Raw genomic sequence first — 22393 nt, 5'->3', positions numbered from 1 at the left:
AGCCCGACACCAATGGATGAAACTGCATTTATTGAGAAAAAATGGTTTGCTACAAATACATCATTGATTTTTCTTCAAAAACAGTATGTCTCGTTAAAAGTTCTATTCATATGCAAAATAGTCACAACACCACATTGAACAGCATGACCGTCACCAATGCCAAACCCGACAGAGAACACTCAACATGGGGGACTCCTCTGCCTACACCCAGAACCGTGGGCCCGACAGTCCCACACCTCCAGCAGAATCAGGAGTTCAAGGGGAAGAAATCTTGTGATTTGCTGCGACACGTGGATTTCTGAGTGTAAACCCCTTTCATTTATGTTATTACACATAACTGATGCAAAGGGAGCATAGTAAATATCCACTTAGCACATATGTGGGGCTTTTCATCCATAGGCCTTAAAGTGCTTTACAAAAGCAGGTATCATTGCCCCCGCTATAGAGCTGGGGAAACTGAGGCACTGAGCAGTGGCTTGTTGAAGATCATACAGGATGGCTGTGGCAGAGCCAGGGATGGAACTCAGGCCTCAACTCCCAGCCCCAGAAGTCTATCCACACAGCCATGCTGCCTCTCTAGCATCTGTTGCACCTTCCCCTTCTCCAGGGCAAAGCTTGGGCCAATAAATGCTGCCATTCATTATTTATACAACAAAGGGGTCTTTGCCAGCAACCTGCTCAGGATGCCACCCCCTACCCCTCTTCCGGGCAAAGTCCCCTTTGGAAGGAGCTAAGAAGTGGCACAGACTTGCCCACAAAGCAGCACGAGCTCTTTATACATGGGACCCAACAGTACAGGCCAGGGGCAGTGATCCGGATACTGCACTGGCATAAACAGGAAACCCAGACCCTTCCCAGGTTGTATATCAACTCCTTTTTTCCTGGAGAGAGCATATATTGCAAGGAGGTCCCATCATCTTCAGGAAATCCAGTTAGCGGTCCCCAGGGTTAAAGAGCAGCGACCGGCTAGGAAGAAAGGCCCCCTGGCTCACTGAGGATATGGTTTTGTTCATGTCTCCCAGGCGGCCCCACATGGCTAACTCCCAACTCAGGAAACTCCTCCGAGCAGCTGGTCTCTGCTAAGCGTTTGCCCTTTGCTCATGTGTTGTAGGGATGACTGCAGGTTCCTTGGGGTGAGGGGGTGGGGGAGGGACAGCTCGCCACTCAGAAGCAAACATGCTTTGCAATATTTTCTGTTACTATTTAGACTGAGGCGGAAAAAACCTTGTATTACTAGAGTGTGAGCCTAAAACTTGGATACCAGGGTGCAAGGAAGTACCTTGGTTAAGCCCCGAAATTGCACTCTTCAAACTAGGAACATGGAACAAAGTTTTCAAGAGAGCCTGAGTCCCATCAAAAGTCAATGGCACTGCTGAAAGTTCTCTCAAGCACCAGTCGGACACTAAGCAATCCTGGGAGAGGATGGCTTCTGGACTAGAAGGCAGCCACCTCACCTCCTAGGTCTCAGCGTGGTTGAAGAACGCCAACCCACTCCCTCCCCTGCCTGGATTTTGGGTGAGAAGCGAAGACACTCACAACAAACAGACTCGGTACGGATCAGTGTTTAAAGGTTAAGATGGACCCAGAATGGGAATGAGTGAACTTAAACACAGGCCTTTTAAGGGCTGGGCTCCTGAGCGTTGTACTGATCCACCGAGTCCTAGCTGAGACACGCTGTGCTTGCACAGGGAGTTCCTCAGTCACCTACCCTGGAGATTTTCCCAAGCGGCAGCTGCTATTTCAGCCGAACAACACACGGTGACTTGATGTGCCCAGTTAGCAACCTTTGGCTGAGACATCCCATCAAGGGCCCATCTGCTTTGAAGAGTTTTTCCACAACTCCAAAACCCTGGCCAGCATTCTCCCTCAACATTTGGGCAACTGCTGAGGGCAGACCAGCTGCAGCACCTGCCAATGTTTCACTCACTTCAGTGGGAAGAGCTTTAGGACACCTGTAGTATGAAAGGTGCCTCATAAACCCAAAGTCATCCATGAAGCTATCCCATATGAAAAAACCCTTTTCTATTGCCGGCTGCAGTGCGGTGTGCTGCATGTCTGAGAGCCACATGCCACTGACATTCATGTACTCAATAGCATCGCTGTGTATTTTACCTGGAAATATCGACATAGTATACTGCACACCAGCATGCATTGAAAGACGGCCTTGCTCCAGCACAGTTCCCTCGTTTAGCAAGTCCAGATTAGCCAGCTGGAAACGAACAGCTATTTTGAGCACAGAGTGAATGATTTACAAACATCACCACATTGCTTAGGTAAAGAGATCTGAACGATTATACAGCTGAAAAATGAACTGTGCTTGCTGACACACAGCTGATTTTGAAAGGTGACATTTCCCATTTCTATAGCACCTTTCATACGAGGATCCCCTAGCACTTTACAGAGGTGGGCATCCCCCCCAAATAATCCCTCAAGTGGGTATTGCTCAGGTAGGGAAACTGAGGCACAAAGATGAAGCGACTTGCCCCAGGTCACCCAGCTAGTGAGTGGAGTAGTAGAGACAGATTCGAGCGTCTTGGCATGCAGGTCCCTGCTCTAACCACTAATCCCTGCTGCCTCAAAAGTGCAATTGAACCTATGGCAAACAAGACTTCTACATTAGCACATGAATATTTCTTGCATGACCGCACACATTCCAGAGACATTTACACATTTCATTGTAAGAGGCGCATGGCTTCGGCTTTTTCCAACGGCATCTCAAGTGTAATGACAAAATGCAGCACTTAAGATGTACACTAGACAGGCTTCCCCTAGCAAGTGTGTAATTGTTGCTCCCCCTAGAGGATTCTGCTTGTTATAACAAGACAGCAAACAATACAAAGACAGGAACAAACTCCATGCTAGGAACAGAAGTTAAGGCAATGTGTCAGTGGGCAGGTTGGGGTGAGACAGGGCTAGAGAAAGTTAACAAGGTTTCTGGGTTCTGATTCTTCCTCATCACACTGGCTAACTCATTGCCATTCCTGTTCCCAGCGCGAGGTTTGCGATTCACAGTGCTGTGCCACCACTTTGAGCAGAGATCAAGCACATCTACCCTCAAGCCATAAGTAAAATATTCCTCCTGCCAAAACTCATTTTCTGTTCGACACAATTGACATTAAGACAAGACTCAGAGACACCCTCCCCACTCCCCATGCCTTGAAAGCCAGTGGCAAACTGGACCCCATTCGCTATAGTACAGTAAAAGAGTAGAAAAGTTAGGTAGGTTTATTAAAGTTTACATACTTGAAAGGAATGTAAGCTCTGCAGCTTAACGCTGCTGGAAGAGAGATGGGAACAGATGAGATCCGACGTCTGTGACGTCTCATTGGAGAAGGAACATTTCCGCTGCCCTCTTTACGGTCCACCCACAGCAGTACAGACTCAAACCCAGGACAAAACAGCCTGCTGGCAGATGGCTGGGTTTTAAGGCTAGACAGACAAAACCTCCTTCTCCAACCCATCCCAACTAAGCGAAGCAAAACAAGCAAGGTTAACAGCGCCGTACTGTGGAGTTTCCCTGTCCGATCTCATCTTACATTCAAAGGCAGTGATTTGGGGGCAGTTTCCATCAGTCCCTGGGTTTGCAGTAGGCAATTGCATTCAGTTACGTTGATGGGTAACCCACTTACAAACTAAGCTTCAAGCTTGGAGTGAAGCAGCTACTGAGATGTTTAAAATATCACCCCCAGGACCATTTGGCATGGCCAGGGACCTGCTCGCAGCGACGGTGCGGTGCCAGATGGTGAGTATCACGCAGCCAGAGCAATGCTGAAAGGAAGGTCTGCACAAGCCAGCTCCCAAACGCCAGGAGATTAGCTAGCTGCTATGCACCCCCTGAGAGTCCCCAGGCATCAGTGCGAAGTCGTACTTTCACCCAACACACACCCCATCCCTAAGAGGGAATGCACCAGTGCTAGGTGCCTGCCAATTGGTCCCAGACTATCAAAGTGAGGTGCAAAGTAGGTGGCGTTCTAGCATGCTGGGAGGTGGCAGCTGCTTTGCAAGGAAGGAAAAAGGAGTCAGTGAGCAAAACCAGCGGCAAGCAGAGCCACTCAGCTCTTCTGGAGAAAGGTTTAACCGTGCGTGCTAGAGCAAAGGGCGAAGGGTGATAAATAAGGGTTTGGAGATGGAGATCCCACCTAAGAAAACGAGGCGATCCCTCCACAAGGGATGGCCTTCAGCCAGTGTGCTAGAGATTAGACCACCATAAGCCAGGGACTTTAGTAGCAGAATGTGTCCATATTGGGAGACCAAGAGCTGGAAGGGCAGCAAGCTGCAATGCTCCTTCCCTTGGGTGGGGTTATAGGATAGCTCCTGCACTGCTGCAGATGGAAGGACTCGAGATAGGTCAGGTGGCAAATAACAAAGGTCACAGGATAAAAGAGCAAATAGAGAATAAAAACGCAATCCAGTGATGAGACCGATTTGAACTGTGATGGGAAGGGACAGGAACCAGGCACAGAGCCAGAAAGCAAAACGGCTAAAGCAAGAACAGCGAGATAGATGGAGGAAAGGTCCCCTTCCAAGAGGTCAACACATGGCCACCAGCCACCCAACACCTCATGCTTGGACAAGTTTAATGGCCTGCGTTACATAGGTCAGACTAGAGGTTCTAGTGGCCTCTTCTGGCTTGAAACACCCTGAATATGAAAGTGCAGCGTCACCCAAACACCCATGGGATGAGCGAATCGCAGCACCTGATGAATCCTGCCCCTTCACATTTCACACCAGGTTGTGAGTGGACAAGGTATCTATTGCTGAGTTGTGTTCCTAAGCAGGACTGCCCCTCCCAGGGCACTGGAGGAGAGAAGCTCCCAGCTCCCTAGAAAAGGCGGGTGCTGGGTTCCAGCTTGCTCAGCAGGACTGTACGTGATTTACCCGTTTTGGCTTTATAGATAGGGAGGCTACAGGATGTCTCTTAGCAGACGGGAAATGAAATGGTCCTAGATGGATTTTGCCCTGCCTCCCACAGGGCTCTTCCCCAGAGCTCAGCAACAGAGGGGCTGGTGGATACCAGCCAGGAACTTTGTTTTGTTTGTTTTGTGCTGTGGAGTGGGATGTCCAGTCCCTACAGAAGGGAGGATCCAGCAATGGGGATCCCAGAGGTCAGTTAGGATGGGAACTGGCCCACTGACAAGCGGCCAGTTCTCCTTGGCTGGGAAGAAAGGGGCTGTGTGCAGCATAAATCTGAGGCTTGGCATCTAAGGTAGGGAACATCAGGGCTCAAGTCAGTACAAGGACGTGGTTTAAACCAGTATTACACAGACCCACTGAACGACAGTCAATGCAATGGCACCAATGACATTTAAGTCACAGACCTGGGCAGAAACTAGACAGGGAAATGCACTGTCAAAACTCCCAATACTTCCTTCCTAACCACGCTGGCTGGACAAGTTAACTGAATACACACGTCTCCCTGCCATGGAGAGCGCACCCTGCTCCAGTCATTCTGTTTCCCAGCATTCTTTGCTAGCCATACTATTCCAAAATGAATTTCAACTCCCTTAAGAACAGGCTCAGCCCAAACCTTTGGGCAGATCTGCCCTATCCCCAGAGAGGCGCCTGCAGCGTCCGAGGAGCAAACGAGGAAGTGATCTTCACAGCGCAGAAAGACTAAGCTGGTCTGATTCTACACTACAGCAAGAGCATGGAACTGAGCATGCCCAGACAGCCTCCTGGCCCCAGGAAGAATGCATGCCGCTAGGCCAAAGTTTCAGCCACCCCCAGTATGTAATGGTTGGTTACAAACAGATCGATCTGATTTCAGGACCTGCCACGCTCTCAGTCAAAGGGCCCTGTCTCAGACGGGGCCAGCACCAGATGCTGGGTGTAACTCCACACCAATGGAGAGTTTTGCAGTCATGTCCTTATAAGATTTAAGGCTGTAAAATTACAGTTGTCACAGAAGAAAAAATCTGGGGCGTGACGTTTATTATAAATTATCCTACTGGTGTCACTCCCGGTGAGCTCCCGAATCTTTGCCCCGGGATCACAGAGACCCAACCAACCTCTGGACGGCTGCTGAGGTGCATTGGTTTCCTTCTCCACAGGTGACTAGAATCGGAGTCCCTAACTACAGTTTACATGCCACAGCCCGAGGCTGGATTTGCACACTATCGGCGCCATATTCACACACATTAGCATTCATGGATCAATCAAAAGCTTTAAGAGACCTAAAGTTAGTACTAATAGTGGAAGGCAGCCTGCTTGTCATGCTGTACTGCATGTACTTCTAAACACCAGACCACTGCTGAACTGAGCTCTGCCAAGCTAGGACCAGACCAGCCCCCTCACAATCCCAGCCAAACCGCCCGTCCATGCCGTCAGAAGCGAACGAACAGCCTGGAGTCGAGACGCTCACTGGCCCGCTCCTTGGTAATGCGAATGGGGCTGTTGCCCCAGAGAACACCCCCTCTGCTGTACAACTCACAGGGCTTTGCATCTTGGAGAGACACACAGCTTGTAGCTTATTCACAGGTTTTATTTTCTTTCAGAAGTGGACTTGATCCATTGACCAACACCCCTGTTAATGCCTGGTGAGTAACTCTGAGTAACCCCCTCCCATGCTTGGGTCACATGTCTGATCCAGCATGGCTGCACATCAGCATCTTTATTTGAAAAAAAAAAGTAACTGACCCCCCAAAATAAATACGGAACAATGCAACCTTTCTGTTGCTCAGGCGCGAATGGAAAAGAGCCCCCTCTCAATTCCAGGTTCCAGCAGTTCCCCACCCCACCCCCCCAGTTCTTGAATCCACAGCATGTGTTTAAAAAATATAATTTTTTTCTTAATAAGGTTCCATAAAAATACTATTGTTCCTAGTCAAACACAAATATTGCAATATGAAGAGTAACTGCTTTTTTTTTTGCTCTATAAAACGTGAAAAGGTCTCACACCGATTAATGTAGAAAAAATGCAAGAACTCTAGTATCACAAAAGCCAGTACAAAATGAGCAAGGTGAAAGAATACCAGTGGCAGGACAGTTCAGGATTCCTTCCCGTTTCTACCTAGCTCTTCTTAATAGACTTGCCATCCCGGTATCTGAGCGCAGCAGATTCGCTCCCAGATTTAGCCCAATGCGCTTCGTTGCCTCTGGCCTTCCGTGAGCAGCGGCAATAGAGCTGAGCAACAGACCGCTCATGCCCTTGGGAGGGCGGAGGGCCGACATCCCAATAAATACTCTTACGAGGCTAAAAAACGCTCAACGCTTTAAAACAAACCAACCCCTGGATAAGAATTGAAAACTGGGGCATTTTACATAAAATGCATCGTTGTTTTACGTACCCATTAACTGCAACAAATAAAAGGAGCAACGGTGCCAAAAAGCATCTAATAATAAATAGATAAAGATATATACTCCGTATATGGATATGAAATGCCCAATTGGAAAAAACAAACATTTGGTGAGGTCGCCTTTGCCTCTTCCCATCCAGCAGGTGTCACTCTCACCAGATCATGCTCGCTCACCATTTCATTGTGCAACGAAAGATTCCACCTTATTAAACAAGGTGCGATTTAACCAGAGATGGGCTGCCTAATCTCTAGGGAATGCAGAGGGATTAAGAAGTGTCACACCTCTCCTAGCGGAAAGGCGACCTGTGCAAAGGATCCACGCCGCTGCTCATCAGTTGCCTTCAGTTCTCCGAGAGGGAGAGCGCCAACGCAGCCTGCAACGCTGCTTCTTCATCGATATTATAGTCCTGGGAATAAGAAGAGTGAACAGGTCAGAGGGGCTGACGAGGAGTAAGTGCGTCTCTCCCTGCATGAATGAGCTGTCTGCCCGGGTGCTCGTACCTCCTGTGACATTCCCAAGAAAGGGCCAGAATGCCGAGCGGAAAGAATCTTCACATTGACCTTCCTTTCAGACCTGGACACTGTCAAAACAGCCACATGATTACAAGAAACCTCACCTGTGCAATTACCGCCACCTCAGACAGGCCAGGCTGGGAAGAACAGGACATTAATTTACCTTTCTAAGCTTATTTCTTGCGTGTTAAAAGGACAGTCAAGTTAAACTGATCAGTTCTAGCCTCAGTTTCACTCTCTGGTTTGCCTACACACAGCAGGAAGATGCAGCCAATTGAAAAGGTTTCATTTACAAAGTCAAAAAAGGTTTCTATCAACACCACAATTTTTTTTCCCCCAATACCCACATTTGGGCACAAGCTACATGACCATGAGGATCCTTTGAAAGATGAGACGTGCAAATATTTCAAAGCTTAGTATCTGTCCTCTGAGGTTAACAGTCACTCTGGAATCTAATCTGCCAAACGATAATGGCAGACACAAACTGGAGTTTATCTACAAGGTCCCTGGAGCAGAACTGCACTGGCAACAGCCTTTGAGGGGCGAGTACCACCCCCACACCTACACAAAGATTAACCATGAGGGAGACCGGCCAGAGTTCTCATTTGCACACCGCACCAGGGAAGGACATGGCACACTGTGGACGTTCCGTATTTCTGAATGGTCTCTGGAGCTCAGCTCCCAATGCCGCCGTGCGAGAGCACGTCTGAGCGAGGGGCTGGACTCAGCCAGCCCAATGTTATCCAACGCTCCTTTTGGGCACATGCCCCACAGCTGTTTATACAACACAGGTTTTTGCATCTTGGAGCATTGCTTCTGGTGAGATGCCAGTCCAGCCTGGCCAGCTTCTCACGAATGGAGATTTTCCTGAGGCTGGCTGGAACAGTGACTACTCACACAGAATTACCACCAGCTCACTTCTCTCAAGTCCCCAGGGCAGACTGTGAAGGGAGCGCGTGCTGTGCGCCAAAAGGCAGCGTGGGGCCTGCTAAATGCAACCCAACTCCTGCATTAGTGGCTTTACCTCTCTCAAAAATCTTGTTCGTTAAAAATGCATCAAGCTCAGGTGAGATTCAGCCTGCACGTAGAGGCTGGTATGAACTTGACAGCACATTTGGTTGGGACTTCGTAGTCCTAGCAGGTTTTCAGTGACACTTTTCTCGCTCGTTTTCCAGTGTGTTTAAAAGGGACACATGAGCGGATAAAAAACTTACATACTCTTCCTTTCCCAACTCCACTGCCTGGCCTCACTGTTCACAACCTGGCGAAGTTCATCGCTCAGATGAAGCTCCTAGGGGCAGGAACCTGTTTCATTGCGTGCATCTCCAGGTCCTAGCTCTGGGGCCCCAGATCCCTCCCTAGGGCCTCAAGGCACTACGGCAATAATATAATAATAAAGCAACATACAGCTGACTCCCACAAGTGCAGGCCACAAGAACAAAGCTCAGCCTTCACACAGGACCCCTCCCCCAACCCTCCTGTGCACATGTGTCCTGCTAGGGGAACTTCCTACAAGCACACAGCCTATTGCAGAGTCTTGCTTCACCATTCCAACATGCTGTTTTGTCTCAGTATAGATGTGATTCTCTCTAAAAGGCAGAAGTTATTTCAAGGCCACTTAGCTGGTTGGGACAGACACCTGCGATACAGAAGAAAACCTTTCCCCTTCCGTTCCCCCACTAAAAGATGCCAGTAACTGATAGCTCAGCATGAAAACTGTGCAAAAATTGCACACAAAAGTGGCGTTCTCATATGGGCCAGCCACATGTGAAGCCAACGCCAGCTGATTAAGGGCTGGAACGTGGTCAGTGGGAACAGCCAGGGCCCTAAGCGACTTGAACTTTGATTTGTGGCAGTACCCACCACAAAGGTGTCATAGGAGAACTTGTGCCTGTGTAGGAGATGCTGCAGGAAGTTGGCGCTCTTGTAGCTGGGGTCTCCCCAGGGCATCGCTGAACAGACTGGGCACACCTAGAACGTACAGGGGAGGAAAGGGAAGTCACAAGACCAGCAATGTGGTGTAGTTCTTGGAACCCTGCCTGCCACCCACAGCCCAAACACTAGATTTCCTTTTTAATTTCTATCAGTCAGAGGCAATTTCTGCAAACACCCTCTTCGAGAGAGGCTGTACATCTCCCCAAGCTGGAGAGCTAGTTACAGAGTATAAAAGAAGAATCAAAATCACTGTCTGTGTAAGGGCCTTCTTTTACTGTGAGAGTCTGAGGCCTGGTTTTTAGGCTAAGGCTTTCGGCTAAGCAGCAGAGGCCAGCCATAAACTGGGAAGTGAACAGTCACATCCTCCCATTCCAAACTAGTCACATGGAAATAAGGTGCTATTGGGCTGTTAGGAATCCAATCCTGTCCTGATATTCCCATCACCTCCAGGGAAAGGGAAGAGCCTAGAAGATGTAAAAGGAAACTTAGTTTGATAGCATCCTGTCTGGCAAGAACTCACTTATCAATAACTGGGATGTGAAATCCTCATTTCTGTATTGTGCTATCACTGTAGTCTCCACTTTCCTATTGTTTGTCTGTATAATCTCTGTCTGGTTCTGTGATTGTTTCTGTCTGCTGTATAATTAATTTTGTTGGGTGTAAACCAATTAAGGAGGTGGGATATAATTGGTTAAATAACTGTGTTACAGTATGTTAGGATTGGTTAGTAAAATTTCAGTAAAATGATTGGTTAAGGTATAGCTAAACAGAACTCAAGTTTTACTATACGGTCTGCAGTCAATCAGGAAGTAAGGGGGGGGAACGGGAACAGGGACTGGACGGGGGGGAACTGGGACCATGTTTTGCTAAGGGGGGGAATGGGAACAGGGACACAGGCAAGGCTCTGTGGTGTCAGAGCTGGAAAGGGGGACACTAAGGAAGGAAACTGGAATCATGCTTGCTGGAAGTTCACCCCAATAAACATCGAATTGTTTGCACCTTCGGACTTTGGGTATTGTTGCTCTCTGTTCATGCGAGAAGGACCAGGGAAGTGAGACGGTGAAGGAATAAGCCCCCTAACAGGCACATGCAACTGTGGGAATGGTGCGTGAAAGTGACAGAGTGCTGAGAACCCTCGGGGATGCTCTAGTGGACTAAAGAGGTGTTTGCAATCTGGAGATGGTCCCTTTTAGCACTGATGAGTGTTGAGCACAATAGGCTCAGGACCAGAATGGGACACAGGAAATATGATCACTCAAGTGCAGAGGGTTCCCTGCCAAAAAGCTGTGATCCCTCTGTGAGCTTAAAGGCACGCTGCATTTAGGGACACAGAAGAAGCTCCCGTCTCAGAAGCACAAGAAGCCCTTAAAAGTCACAGCCTATTGTAGTGGAAAGTGAATGGCAAAGCAAAACCATTAGAGTTAGGGAGACAGCACTGAAATCTAGGCTTAACCCAGTTCTTGCTCTGCAATGCACCTCGAGCAAAGCTAATAGATCCAGCTCCGTGTCTGCCTGTCAAAGAGATTTAACAAAGATTAAATGAGCTAGAAATGCAGATAGTACTTTATGCCCAGAAGCAGATGTGTGCGCCTGTTGACTTTGAACAGGGGATTGATTAAAACACGCAGAGACTGCCAATTCACTGGAGGTTACCCCGCTCCCATTCTCTGCCTAGCCAGAAGTTCACGAGCACAGAGCCGGACACGGAAATCAGGGCCGCGGTGCCAAACGCTCGCCAGTCTGCCCGAGGAAAGCTCACCACTTTGTTGGGATCATTGCGGTGGTTCTCCATGCAGTGCTTGACCAGCTCTTGCTGGTCCAGGTTCCGGGCTCCACAGTAAGGGCAGACAAAAGTGGAACGGTTTGGAATATTGCTAAAAAGAAACGGCAGTCAAGAATTCAACACAACAGAGACCCACAGGGAAGAGGACAGGTGAAAACTGAACGAGCTTCACAGAGACAAGCCAACCCCAGCGGACTCCAAAGTATCTGATACACCATGAGTCACTCCCTCACTACGAGCACCAAACACCACCTTAGACTGAAGGAAAAGATTTTGATCACATGCTGATGCATCTCCAGTGGCTTCAGTGGAATTACTCTATATTTGCATCCCAGTCAGTGAGAGCAGAATCAAGTTCAAAGAGTTTTTGAAGTCTACCTTATCTATTTTACCAGCCACACAGTTTACTTTCTGCATCTCTCCCAGCTGGCAAAATAACAGATTAGTCAGTTTCCCTTTTGTTTTCAGGCAGTTTCTAGTCTATTCCCCCAGGTTCTCAGGCAGGAGAGCAATGCTGCACAATGTTAGAGCTGCAAATGGTGCAGGGGAGTCTGATTTGTTTAAGAAAAAGCTTTTCCATTGGATTTTTTTTTTAAATCATGTAGACATTTGTGTTGGGTCAGGTTTTGGAAAAGCCTATTTCGAAATCCCTCTACAATTCAAGGCCAGATTTGACCTGACAATTTCTGGTTCATCTTGTGCACTGTTTAAATAGCAGTTTGTTACAGAAAACGAGATGGGAGAATTCCCCTGTGAAGTGGTTGAATTTGGTATTTTAATACCTGGGAATGGGCTGGGAAGTTGGGACCACTGGAACGAACTTTGGGCAGTTGGCCATCTGCTCTTGAACCTTAGCGCAGGATGAAACGTGGGATCTCATCTTCGCTAGGGTCACCTAGAAAGACAAATAGAGGGAGAAAAAAGAAATAGATCATTGGACAGCCAGGACAATCTTTGAGAACTCCAAGGAGCAAGGGATGCATTTCTCCAGAAAGAAGAAAACAAGGCAGATGCCCCACTCTCAAGCAAACCCGTACATTCGAGAGAGCAGCCTCCCCAAACGCTTTCTGACAGGCGCCCGAATACAGGAGACCACTAGGATTATTGCACATCAGTCTGCACCAATGTGGAATTGCTGGGCCAAAGCGTGTCTCGTTATAGCCAACTAAAACAATCAGCCAACCAGCTCCAGTGAGGAGATGCAGGATTTTGGGGGAATGGGGTGGGCTAGTCTAGCTGATCCCAGAGACTGCTAAGAAAGCCCATTTCCTTTCCATAAGACCAAAGCAAATCATGGCAGAGCTCTTGCCCTTCAAGGCAACCCAAACCTTACAGTCAAGTTCTCAACAAGGAACAGAAATGCCAGGCTCAAAGGTACACAGGGAGTTCTGGAGTTATTCACTTGACAGCAAGTGAGGCGTTGGAGCAGCAAAGGGAAAGGGTCTCAGTCCCCGAGGTGACAGCTGTCCACATCACAAAGCCACCACAACTGAACAACTTTACTGCCAGTCTCAGAGGCACCCAGGTGGCCCCTTCACGGCAGGGCTGAGGCATGATGGCAGGACAATGCCCTAGTTAGACCTACTCTCTGCTGTGTTCTCTCGGGCTGTCAATCCAGCTTCTTTCACCAGCTCTAAAGAGAAGAACATCCCACTCTGTAAGGCTGCTCATAAACTAGAGATGAAACACCAGCTGCACCACTTGGGGTTTGTCCCAAGCCTCTCTGGAAGGCTCCGCTGTTTTAATAATGGCACTAGTCTACTGCCAAAGGGTGTTAGGACAAAGAGATGTTTCATCTGAGCACAGCACCATCTCACAGCAGGCAGCAAAGCCAGTATAGCTCAGATATCTCACAGCCCTTCCTGCAGGGGCCCTCTGGGTTCATAAGCACCAACAACGCAGGCTTTCACCAGGGCCATGTACCTAAGGTCTCAAGTTGAACAGCTCTGCGTGTGAAACTCAGCCAGCCAACGAGGAGATCCCCCGGGTGGAACCACTAGCTGGAGCTTTACCAAGCATGGTAGCAAGTAGTTTGGGTTCCAGAATTTGATCTGCTTTGTGAGGAGTGTTCTCTGGAGTCTAAACATCTGTGTTAAATTCAGTGGCAAAACACTACGGGAACACAGAGTGAAGGTTGCTTGGGAGTATGTACCCTTGCAGAACACGGAGCTGAGCAAAACTCAAATTTAGAAAAGCAGGAAATCCACAGTTAAGGAGCCCAAACAATCTTAACTCTGCCGTCTTCCAGCAGTGGCCCAATACACACCAGCCCCATTACTCTGCCAACCCAGTGTTACGGAAATGTACAAGCTCTTCACCTACTTCTACAACCCATTCACTCTCACCCACAGGATTCCATCGAACACAGGGGTTCTCAAACTGGGGGTCGGGATCCCTCAGGGGATCACAAGCTGTCAGCTCCACCCCAAACCCCGCTTTGCCTCCAGCATTTATAGTGGTGTTCAATATATTAAAAATATATATATTTTAATTTATCGGGGGTGGCACTCAGAGGCTTGCTATGTGAAAGGGGTCACCAGTACAAAAGTTGGAGAACCACCGATCGAACACCATTAATGGACAAAAAGGAAACATTGGGGTCATTAGCCACACCCTGCACTCTCCCGAGGAACAGCACATTTCAAAGGAATCCAACTGAGCATGTTCATTTTAGGAAGTTCGACCTTTAAACAGAAGTCTTGACACAACCTTAACTACAGCAGCGCAACCTTACCACTAGGATATGCACCGGTGCTGAGGAATTAACGCTCCCACGTCAGGTCTGCACCACTGCTCAGCCAGCAGTAAACTCCCTAACAAGATCTAGGCATGGAGCTGTGCTGATTCCAAATACAGGAGTGGGGGAGATGATCGTTACAGGGAAAGGATGAATTTTAGTAGAAACCTGACGACAGGTGTCTTCTAGAAAGGGTTAAGCAACTGAGGGAGAAAATAAGGGCCCGGGTTCCCTTTTTAAAAGATGCATCCACTTAATAAAATACTGACTTGGCCTGCAAGAGAGCATCGCTAATATTTCATAAACATTCCCGATTTAAGCCTCAGCACCTCTGATGTAGGAAGCATTATCCCCATCGTCTAGATGGGAAACCGAGGCAGAGCGAGGGTAAGTGACTGACTCAAGGGGACATTGTGACTCTGTAACAGAGCTAGGACCAGAACGCAGCTCTCCTGACTCCCATTCTGGTTTGGAGTACAAGGCCGCCCTTCCTGCTATTTGATCGCCTCCCGACGGGAGCAAAAGTCAGGTTTTCTTATCGCGGTGGGGCACCCCCGTTTATTGTGCTGCCCCGAGGTTCCAAGCCACATGCCTCGTAGTGGAGCATCCCACTTGCCTCCCATCCACAATCTTTGGGGATGGAGGAAATAACTCCTGAAACAGATACTGCGCTCAGACATAAACCAACACTCATCTGGGCATGGACAAAACCTTGACTAGCACAATGGGCCACCCGAGGTGTCACCCATACCTGTCCTGCCCCCACAATACCAGGTATGGGTTAGTCATGACTGGACCCGCTCAGATGGATTACCTTCTTACTGCACCCTCTGCAGGGAGCCTTGTAGGAGGACAACTGCTTCTCCACATTGGAGGCCTTCTCCACCTTTTTGGGGTCAAAGGGCATGCGGCAGAGCGGGCAAAGAGGAGATGGCACTTGGAGACATGGTTGCAAACATTCCCCGCAAAATCTGGAGGAGAAACAAAACCATTAAGTTGCTCAGAGGAGAACCATTATTTATCACAGCCCAGGGGAGGAGAGGAAAGGACCCCGTGGCATTTTGGTTCCCCCGCACATGCCCTCTGACACACCTACTCATAGGAAGCCCTGCCCACTGCCTCCTTGGGGGTGCAGGAATTAATCTCACACAAATCAACAGAACTGGTTTCTCCTCAGACTTTAGGAAGCCGGGCAGGAGCTTTTTGGTAGCCACCAAGGATCTAGTAACATCTACGAGACCTTGGGGCATGGAAACGGTTCCTCCAAGTAGATCAGCACATAGGTCCAATAGGCTGAACTACCTCAGTGCACATCAATGCGCTACTAATACGCAGCTATCAGCAACTCCTGGCTCCTGTTTCAAAAGCAACACACTGTGCATCTGAGTTGCAGGCCTCATCCAGCCACCCCACTCCACTTTATGGGGTCATGTGGGGGGCTCATAGGCCAGCTGGAGCAGAGACTTGAGACTTTCACCTACTTGTTCCTCCTGGCCACTACTCTCCTGTTGTAGTTTGCTACCTCCCTCATGCATAGTCTAGACGCTTTCCTGAATTCCCCAAACTAGTCACAGGGCTACTGAACCTACTGGCCAATTTGCCTTCTCCAGCAGCTTCTCCCTACCATCTGAAACCGGATACTCTATACATGCAGAGACTTCTACGAGTACCTCCAGAGACAGAGCTACCAGTGCACCCAGCCAGGCTGCAGTGGCCAAAGGTCCGAAGGGAAGGAACTGGATTTGTCCAGAACAGATAGCTTGGGGGCAGGGCTTCTAAGCGAGGGACTTACACAGAGCTGAACGTGTCCGTTGCATGCATGAACGCAACAGACCAAACATGCTCAGGTTGTTTCCCCCACAGGAAGGCAGGTTTCCTCCCCAGGAGCCAGCGAGCATGTGTCAGGCTGCAGCCAATGTAGCATCTGCAGGGGCTGACCTGATGTGGTTAAGAAGTTCAGGCTGTGCAAAAAGGTCTGGCTTTGCATTTACCCCGCCCCGTGGCCTCTCACAGAAGGGTATCTTATGCTAGAATGAACGAGGTTTCAGATCACGTGCACAGGCTGGTGCTGAGAGCTAGTGATGCTGTCGGGGACAAAGTCAGCCCCTCTGGATCCTTGGTTCCCAAGCCTGCAGGAATTAGGAGTGAGACAGTCAATGGACTTGGCCCTTGGGGAAGGGGACACCCTTTTACCGTCTGGTCCTTCATTAAGGAAAACATCTCCTGCATTGACACAGTGAGTGCGGTTGGTTTGTTCCAGGCTGTTTCTGCCCACGGCTGACTGACATACTGCAGTGATGGGGGCCAGAGGAACACAGACAGAGGTGTTCAGCTAACCAGACAACAGAGGCATGCAAGTGACATTCTTGCCACACTGCTCCTTTAAACCAACACAGAGTACCTGGATGCTAACAAAGGCCGGAGTTAGGTCTGCTTCTGCTCATGAAACCGTCCATCCAGGAATTCACCTGTGCCCCAGAGTTACACTTGCAAGTCCAAGTGAGGACCTACCAACGTGACTGCCTTGCTACGGCAGCTGCAGGGTTAAATCTCCACACACCAATTTAGAAACATCCAGACTTCAAATGCTGGAGAGAAGTGACCACTCTCTGGGGCTGAGCAGCACCGTGAGAACCTACCGCAGCTGACCTGGGACAGGCCAAAGGGACGTTGGGAAAACAGCAGTTAGAGTGAATGACGGGTGCATCACCTCGAACGTCAGGCCTGTCTGTAGACGTGTAGTGAGAAGGAGCGTTCGGGGGGTACGTGCCAGAAAGCAGACAGGAGCCTGTTGCCCTTTGCAGACTCCATGCTGCACTACACAGCATCACACAAATAAGATCTAATTGATCTCCATGTGTACCCAGGCACAAAATACGAGCTGGGAAAGAGTGCTCCGCTCTGAACCCCAGACGAAGGGCAGGAAGCATTAAAGCAGTGATCCGGAGACCCACAGCAAGGCAGCAGCACCAGGGAATGTGCTTTCTCTGCAGATGGTCACGCAATGATTTTCAAAAACAAGCCATTTAGGACTTCACGGGAGGGAAGTAATAGGCCAGGACACACTGAGATTAAGCTGGGGATCACCTCCTCTCAAATCACAGAATACCAGGGTTGGAAGGGACATCAGGAGGTCATCTAGTCCCACCCCCTGCTCAAAGCAGGACCAATCCCCAGACAGATTTTTGCCCCAGATCCCTAAATGGCCCCGAAGGATTGAACTCACAACCTCTGGGTTTAGCAGGCCAATGCTCAAACCACTGAGCTATCCCTCCCGCCCAAAGTTCTTATGCCTGCAGAAGCAGGGACCTCAAATCAAGTGCTGGAGAGGAAATTCTGGGAAATAAACTTTTCTACTGGAAACAGACCTCTGGGTTACGGGTGAGTGGGAGAGACAAAAAGGGCAAATGGCAAATCCCTCCTGGTAGCACCCCAGCCTTTCCACTGTGAACGGATCTGGCCAGAGCGGAACAGCTAGCTGGCCGTACCTTTTTATCTTGAGCAAAGGGAAAACTGTAGACATCTGTAAAGATGAGCTGGGATCCCTGCTGAAAATAAACTGGAAGCTATAGTTTGCAGGCCTTGGAAGCTGTGCTCCGGCTCCGCTCCAGCTCCAGGCAAAAACCTGCAGCTCCACTGCTCCGGAGCTGCTCCGTGCTCCGCTCCAAAGCCCTGGTAGTTTGAGCCTGGAAAGTTTCCAGACAGCTATATTAAGAACCCCCTCCCTCCCTTGCTCATCCAAGACATGCTCAACAGCTCTGAAATAGACAAAGAGAAGCTGCAATGAATCCATAATTCTTTAAGGTCAACATGCAATCGGTTCATTGTCTGCTCCCCAATAACACAGAGTGGAGTTCACCCAACACCGCCTTGCCGCCCATGACTAACTCTTGGAGTGGGGTTGGATGTTTCAGTTTAGACCTAGGTGGGAAATGTTTTTATTGGTCCCATGAATATTTGAGAGATGGAAACTCCCCCCCCCAATCTCAAATTGGGACGAAAAGTCAAAATCTCAAACTTCTGCACTAAAACATGGATTTCTTTCGCGTTTCAGATCAATCAGAATGTCTTGTTTCGACTTTACCTTTCTTCTCCACCCAGTCCTACTTTAATTAGCTGAAATTTCAAAACGAAAGGTCATTTTGAACTAGACAACCAGAATTTTTTATTTTTGAAAATGTCAAAACAAAACGTGGCTCCATCATGTGCTCCCTGCGCAACTCCAAGCAAGTTGCTTCATCTTCTTGTCGCAGTTCCCTATTAGGAAATACTATCAGCCCCATCTTGCATTCTCCTACCCTTTGCCTGTCTTGTCTACTTAGCTAAGCTCTTCAGGGCAGGGACTGTCTCACTATGTGGTTACACAACACGAAGGCCTTGCCTCAGTTGGGGCCTGCAAGCATGATGGTAACACAAGCACATGATAATGCAGAGCACATTGGTACGTGCCAGTTCCCACACCCACCTCATGCCACTTGGCTAGTTTCCTGCCACTGGCATGACATCCTCAACGACCCCCCCTGCTTGGTGCAAAGATGGACTCTCTCACAGAGTAAAGGCAGCGGGTGTCCCCAAAAGCTGCACTTCCTGCCAGTCTCTCTGGATCAGTGGCATGACCAGAGGGTATTAGATATATATGTACAAGCAGCTCCTGCTGGGAAGCAGAGTTCACATGGTCACTACTCTGCTCCTGAACAAAAGCAGGGAGCCACCAGTGAACTCGCCTTCCACCCAGACTCCTCTCCTCAGCAGCTTCCAATGCAGCACATTGCACAGAGGCAAGGACCACATGATCCTCTCAGAGTCTGTTAGCACAGGCAGCTCGCCAAGAGTCCAGCCCATTGGACAGGCAGGGTGAGGTACCAAGTTAAGTAGTTTGGTCACTGACTCAAAGGCACTTTGGTCAAATAAACCCATAGTTTCTCCACATCCCTCCCCAATGCTGCCTTTGCCATCACTACTGACTACTGTCTCTCGGGCTCAAGTTCTGGCTCCCACAACGTTTTCCTAGTGAAGACAAGATCTAAGGCCCTCATGTGCACGGTGGTCACCTCTCCTTAACTCCTGCAATCTGCTCGCAGGTCTCCCTGCTTCTCCCTCCAGATGCTGCTAGTAATCATCATGTCGCCAACCCCCCGTGTGGACTCTACTATTCCCCACAAAGCATAAGCACAGGGTCTTCAAAGCTCTGCTCACCCACAGCCTCATTCCCGCCTACTCCCTCATGGGGACCCAGCCCCCACGCATTTCTTCCTTCCATTCTGACCCCAATGCTGGGATGACAGCCCCCTCCTCTTCACAGCAAAGCTGTCCAACATTGTCCCCGGCAAGATTTCTACCTGTAGCTGGTGCCTACACCACAGTGTCTAGAGGAGGGATAGGTACAGTGATAGACATGGCTGCCCTCCACATCATGATCAATCATTACTGCAGGCAGGCCAAATCCACCCCAGTGACCCAAAGAGGACCAGACCAAAAGGACTCCTGTGGGAGTCACCATTGCAAGGCTAGGTACCAGAACAGCAACCTCGTTGGGGCCGGCATTGTCTCCTGCTCTGTTGGCACAGTGCTGACACTGAAGCTCAATCAATAGAAGGAACAACACTGGGACAGAGGGAGGCCTAACATTGGACCGGCCAGCTTGGTTTGATGTAGGAGCACGCACTGCGGAGTCCCTCCGCTCTGCTCTGTTGAGAAAGCCCCGTTCTGAACCGAGTCTTGGGATTGCTGATCCCGTCTGGCTCATCAACAGCCAAGGTGAGCAATGGCCGGAGGCCGAGGCCGGCAGGCCTGGTCATTGGCCCGGCAGAGAAGGGGCAATTTCAAACGGCAGTCTGTGATTTGGAGAGGCTGGACATTTTTCAGGCTCTGAAGGAAGTTCAAGAAGAGCTTTGGGCCCCATCAGCCTGCTGAGGTGTCTTTAAACTGTTTACTTCCCCAGGGGAACACGGCTCAGAATTAAGCATTTGGAAATAGTCAAGGGTGCCTGTGTTCCCTGTTTGATTTAACAGTCTTTCACACACCACCACTATACAGAAAACTCACACCACAGGAGAGAGAAGACAGCAGGCCAGGCCCTGTCATTTGCAGTCCCCCAAACAGTTAGCCTCCAAGTCCAAGATGGTGAAGGAGGCAGTAAGTTTCGCTGTTTCGTTCAGCATTGCCAGTATGGAAACTACTTCCGGTTGTAATGAGAAGGGAAAATCAAGGGACGGTCTAGGAAATGCTTCCTTCCAGGCGCCCTATAAATGTCGCTGCTCCCCCCGTGCCCTAGATCAAAACAAAACCCATGGAACATGACATTTGCTAGCACTGAACATAAGAAAAGCCACAGTGGGTCAAACCAAAGACCCATCTAGCCCAGTATCTTGTCTTCTGACAGTGCCTTCAGAGGGAATGAACAGAACAGGGAATATCAAGTGATCCATCCCCAGTCACCTATTCCCAGCTTCTGGCACACAGCCCCTCAAGCTGCCTTCTGTCACTTCCCATCCCGCCTCCTTCATCTCTTGCCCAATTAGACTGTAAGCTTTTCAGGGCAGAGCTCTTCCGCCAAGCACTTTGCATGTTGCCGATACCACACAAGCAAACCACCACCGTCAGTATAAGTAGTGTTTGCTCCAGAGTTAAAATAGATCAAAATAAGTAGTGCATGTTCTGACATTTACAATTGCCTCACGCTCTGGGGAATCTAGTCATAAGACATATGCACAGAAAGGTAGTTTTAAGGAACTGGGTGACTCAGCTGTTAGATGATCTGATACAACAACATAAGAAGCTGCCAATCACGCAACGCCCAAACAGACTCCAAACAAAGCTGAAAATTCAATCGCTCCATTCAAGACAAGCACCCCATCGCTCACGAGCGCCTTGGGCGAAATCTGGCCCATGGGAGAGTCAGGAATGGACAGGACAGGGGATTTTGTTTTACACTCACATTCAACCCCATGGAAAAAAATCAACCGATTCCCCCTAGGCCAGGCTGAAAGCCGGGCTGGCTCCGCACAGGGCGGGCAGGGGTCGGTGGGGGAAGGGGCTCCAGCCCCAGGTTGGGGGGGGCTGGGAGGGGGAGGGAGGTGATGGGGGGGTCCCATGCGTGCCCCCGAGAAGGGCTGGGGGATGGGAGGGGGAGGGAGGTGATAGGGGGGTCCCATGGGTGCCCCGAGAAGGGGTGGGGGGATGGGAGGGGGGAGGTGATGGGGGTCCCATGGGTGCCCCCGAGAAGGGGTGGGGGGGATGGGAGGGAGGTGATGTGGGGGTCCCATGGGTGCCCCCGAGAAGGGGTGGGGGGATGGGAGGTAGGTGATGGGGGGGTCCCATGGGTGCCCCCGAGAAGGGGTGGGGGGATGGGAGGGAGGTGATGGGGGGGTCCCATGGGTGCCCCCGAGAAGGGGTGGGGGATGGGAGGGAGGAGGTGATGGGGGGGTCCCATGGGTGCCCCCGAGAAGGGGTGGGGGGATGGGAGGGAGGTGATGGGGGGGTCCCATGGGTGCCCCCGAGAAGGGGTGGGGGGATGGGAGGGAGGTGATGGGGGGGTTCCCATGGGTGCCCCCGAGAAGGGGTGGGGGATGGGAGGGAGGTGATGGGGGGGTCCCATGGGTGCCCCCGAGAAGGGGTGGGGGATGGGAGGGGGAGGGAGGTGATGGGGGGGGTCCCATGGGTGCCCCCGAGAAGGGGTGGGGGATGGGAGGGGGAGGGAGGTGATGGGGGGGGTCCCATGGGTGCCCCCGAGAAGGGGTGGGGGATGGGAGGGGGAGGGAGGTGATGGGGGGGTCCCATGGGTGCCCCCGAGAAGGGGTGGGGGATGGGAGGGGGAGGGAGGTGATGGGGGGGTCCCATGGGTGCCCCCGAGAAGGGGGGGGGGTTATGGGCTCCAGGGTGGTTTCTTCTCTCGCTCCCCAGCGCCCGGCCCCGCTCACGTGTGGCCGCAGCCCGCGATGCACACGGCCCGGTGATACACCTCCAGGCAGATGGGGCAGCTGAACTGCGCCTCCAGCGTGTCGGGGGCGGGGCCGGCGGGCGGCGGCTCCCGCGGGGTCCCGCCCGGGCCCGGGGCCTGAGGCCGCTGCTGGGCCGCGGAGACCAACAGGCTCCGGAACATCGCGGCCGCCATGAGGGAGGGGCGGGAGC

General features: G+C 50.4%; 1 protein-coding gene across 1 annotated transcript; it reads right to left on the bottom strand.

Annotated features, from left to right (window-relative positions):
• Positions 1–13: 13 nt before the first annotated feature.
• On the bottom strand, positions 14–22391 carry RNF166 (ring finger protein 166). Its single transcript, XM_054048660.1, has 6 exons — positions 22183–22391; positions 15078–15234; positions 12309–12421; positions 11503–11617; positions 9672–9779; positions 14–7702 (listed from the first exon to the last, which is right to left on the bottom strand). The coding sequence occupies exons 1-6, from the start codon at positions 22374–22376 to the stop codon at positions 7637–7639; spliced, it is 753 nt and encodes a 250-aa protein (XP_053904635.1). The 5' UTR covers positions 22377–22391; the 3' UTR covers positions 14–7636.
• Positions 22392–22393: the final 2 nt, after the last annotated feature.

The sequence above is a fragment of the Malaclemys terrapin genome, chromosome 14, assembly GCF_027887155.1.
Source record: "Malaclemys terrapin pileata isolate rMalTer1 chromosome 14, rMalTer1.hap1, whole genome shotgun sequence".
In the NCBI taxonomy this organism is placed as follows: domain Eukaryota; kingdom Metazoa; phylum Chordata; order Testudines; family Emydidae; genus Malaclemys; species Malaclemys terrapin.
This window is presented reverse-complemented; position numbering and strand designations above follow the sequence as displayed.

Excerpts from the sequence above, each read along its gene's own strand:
- RNF166 (XM_054048660.1), bottom strand. The coding sequence starts at position 22,376 with ATGGCGGCCGCGATGTTCCGGAGCCTGTTGGTCTCCGCGGCCCAGCAG. Across the intron at positions 12,422-15,077 it reads GCAGAGGGTGCAGTAAGAAG|GTGACCCTAGCGAAGATGAG; the intron begins GTAATCCATCTG and ends TTGTCTTTCTAG. Across the intron at positions 9,780-11,502 it reads GCAATGATCCCAACAAAGTG|GTGTGCCCAGTCTGTTCAGC; the intron begins GTGAGCTTTCCT and ends TGTACGTTCTAG.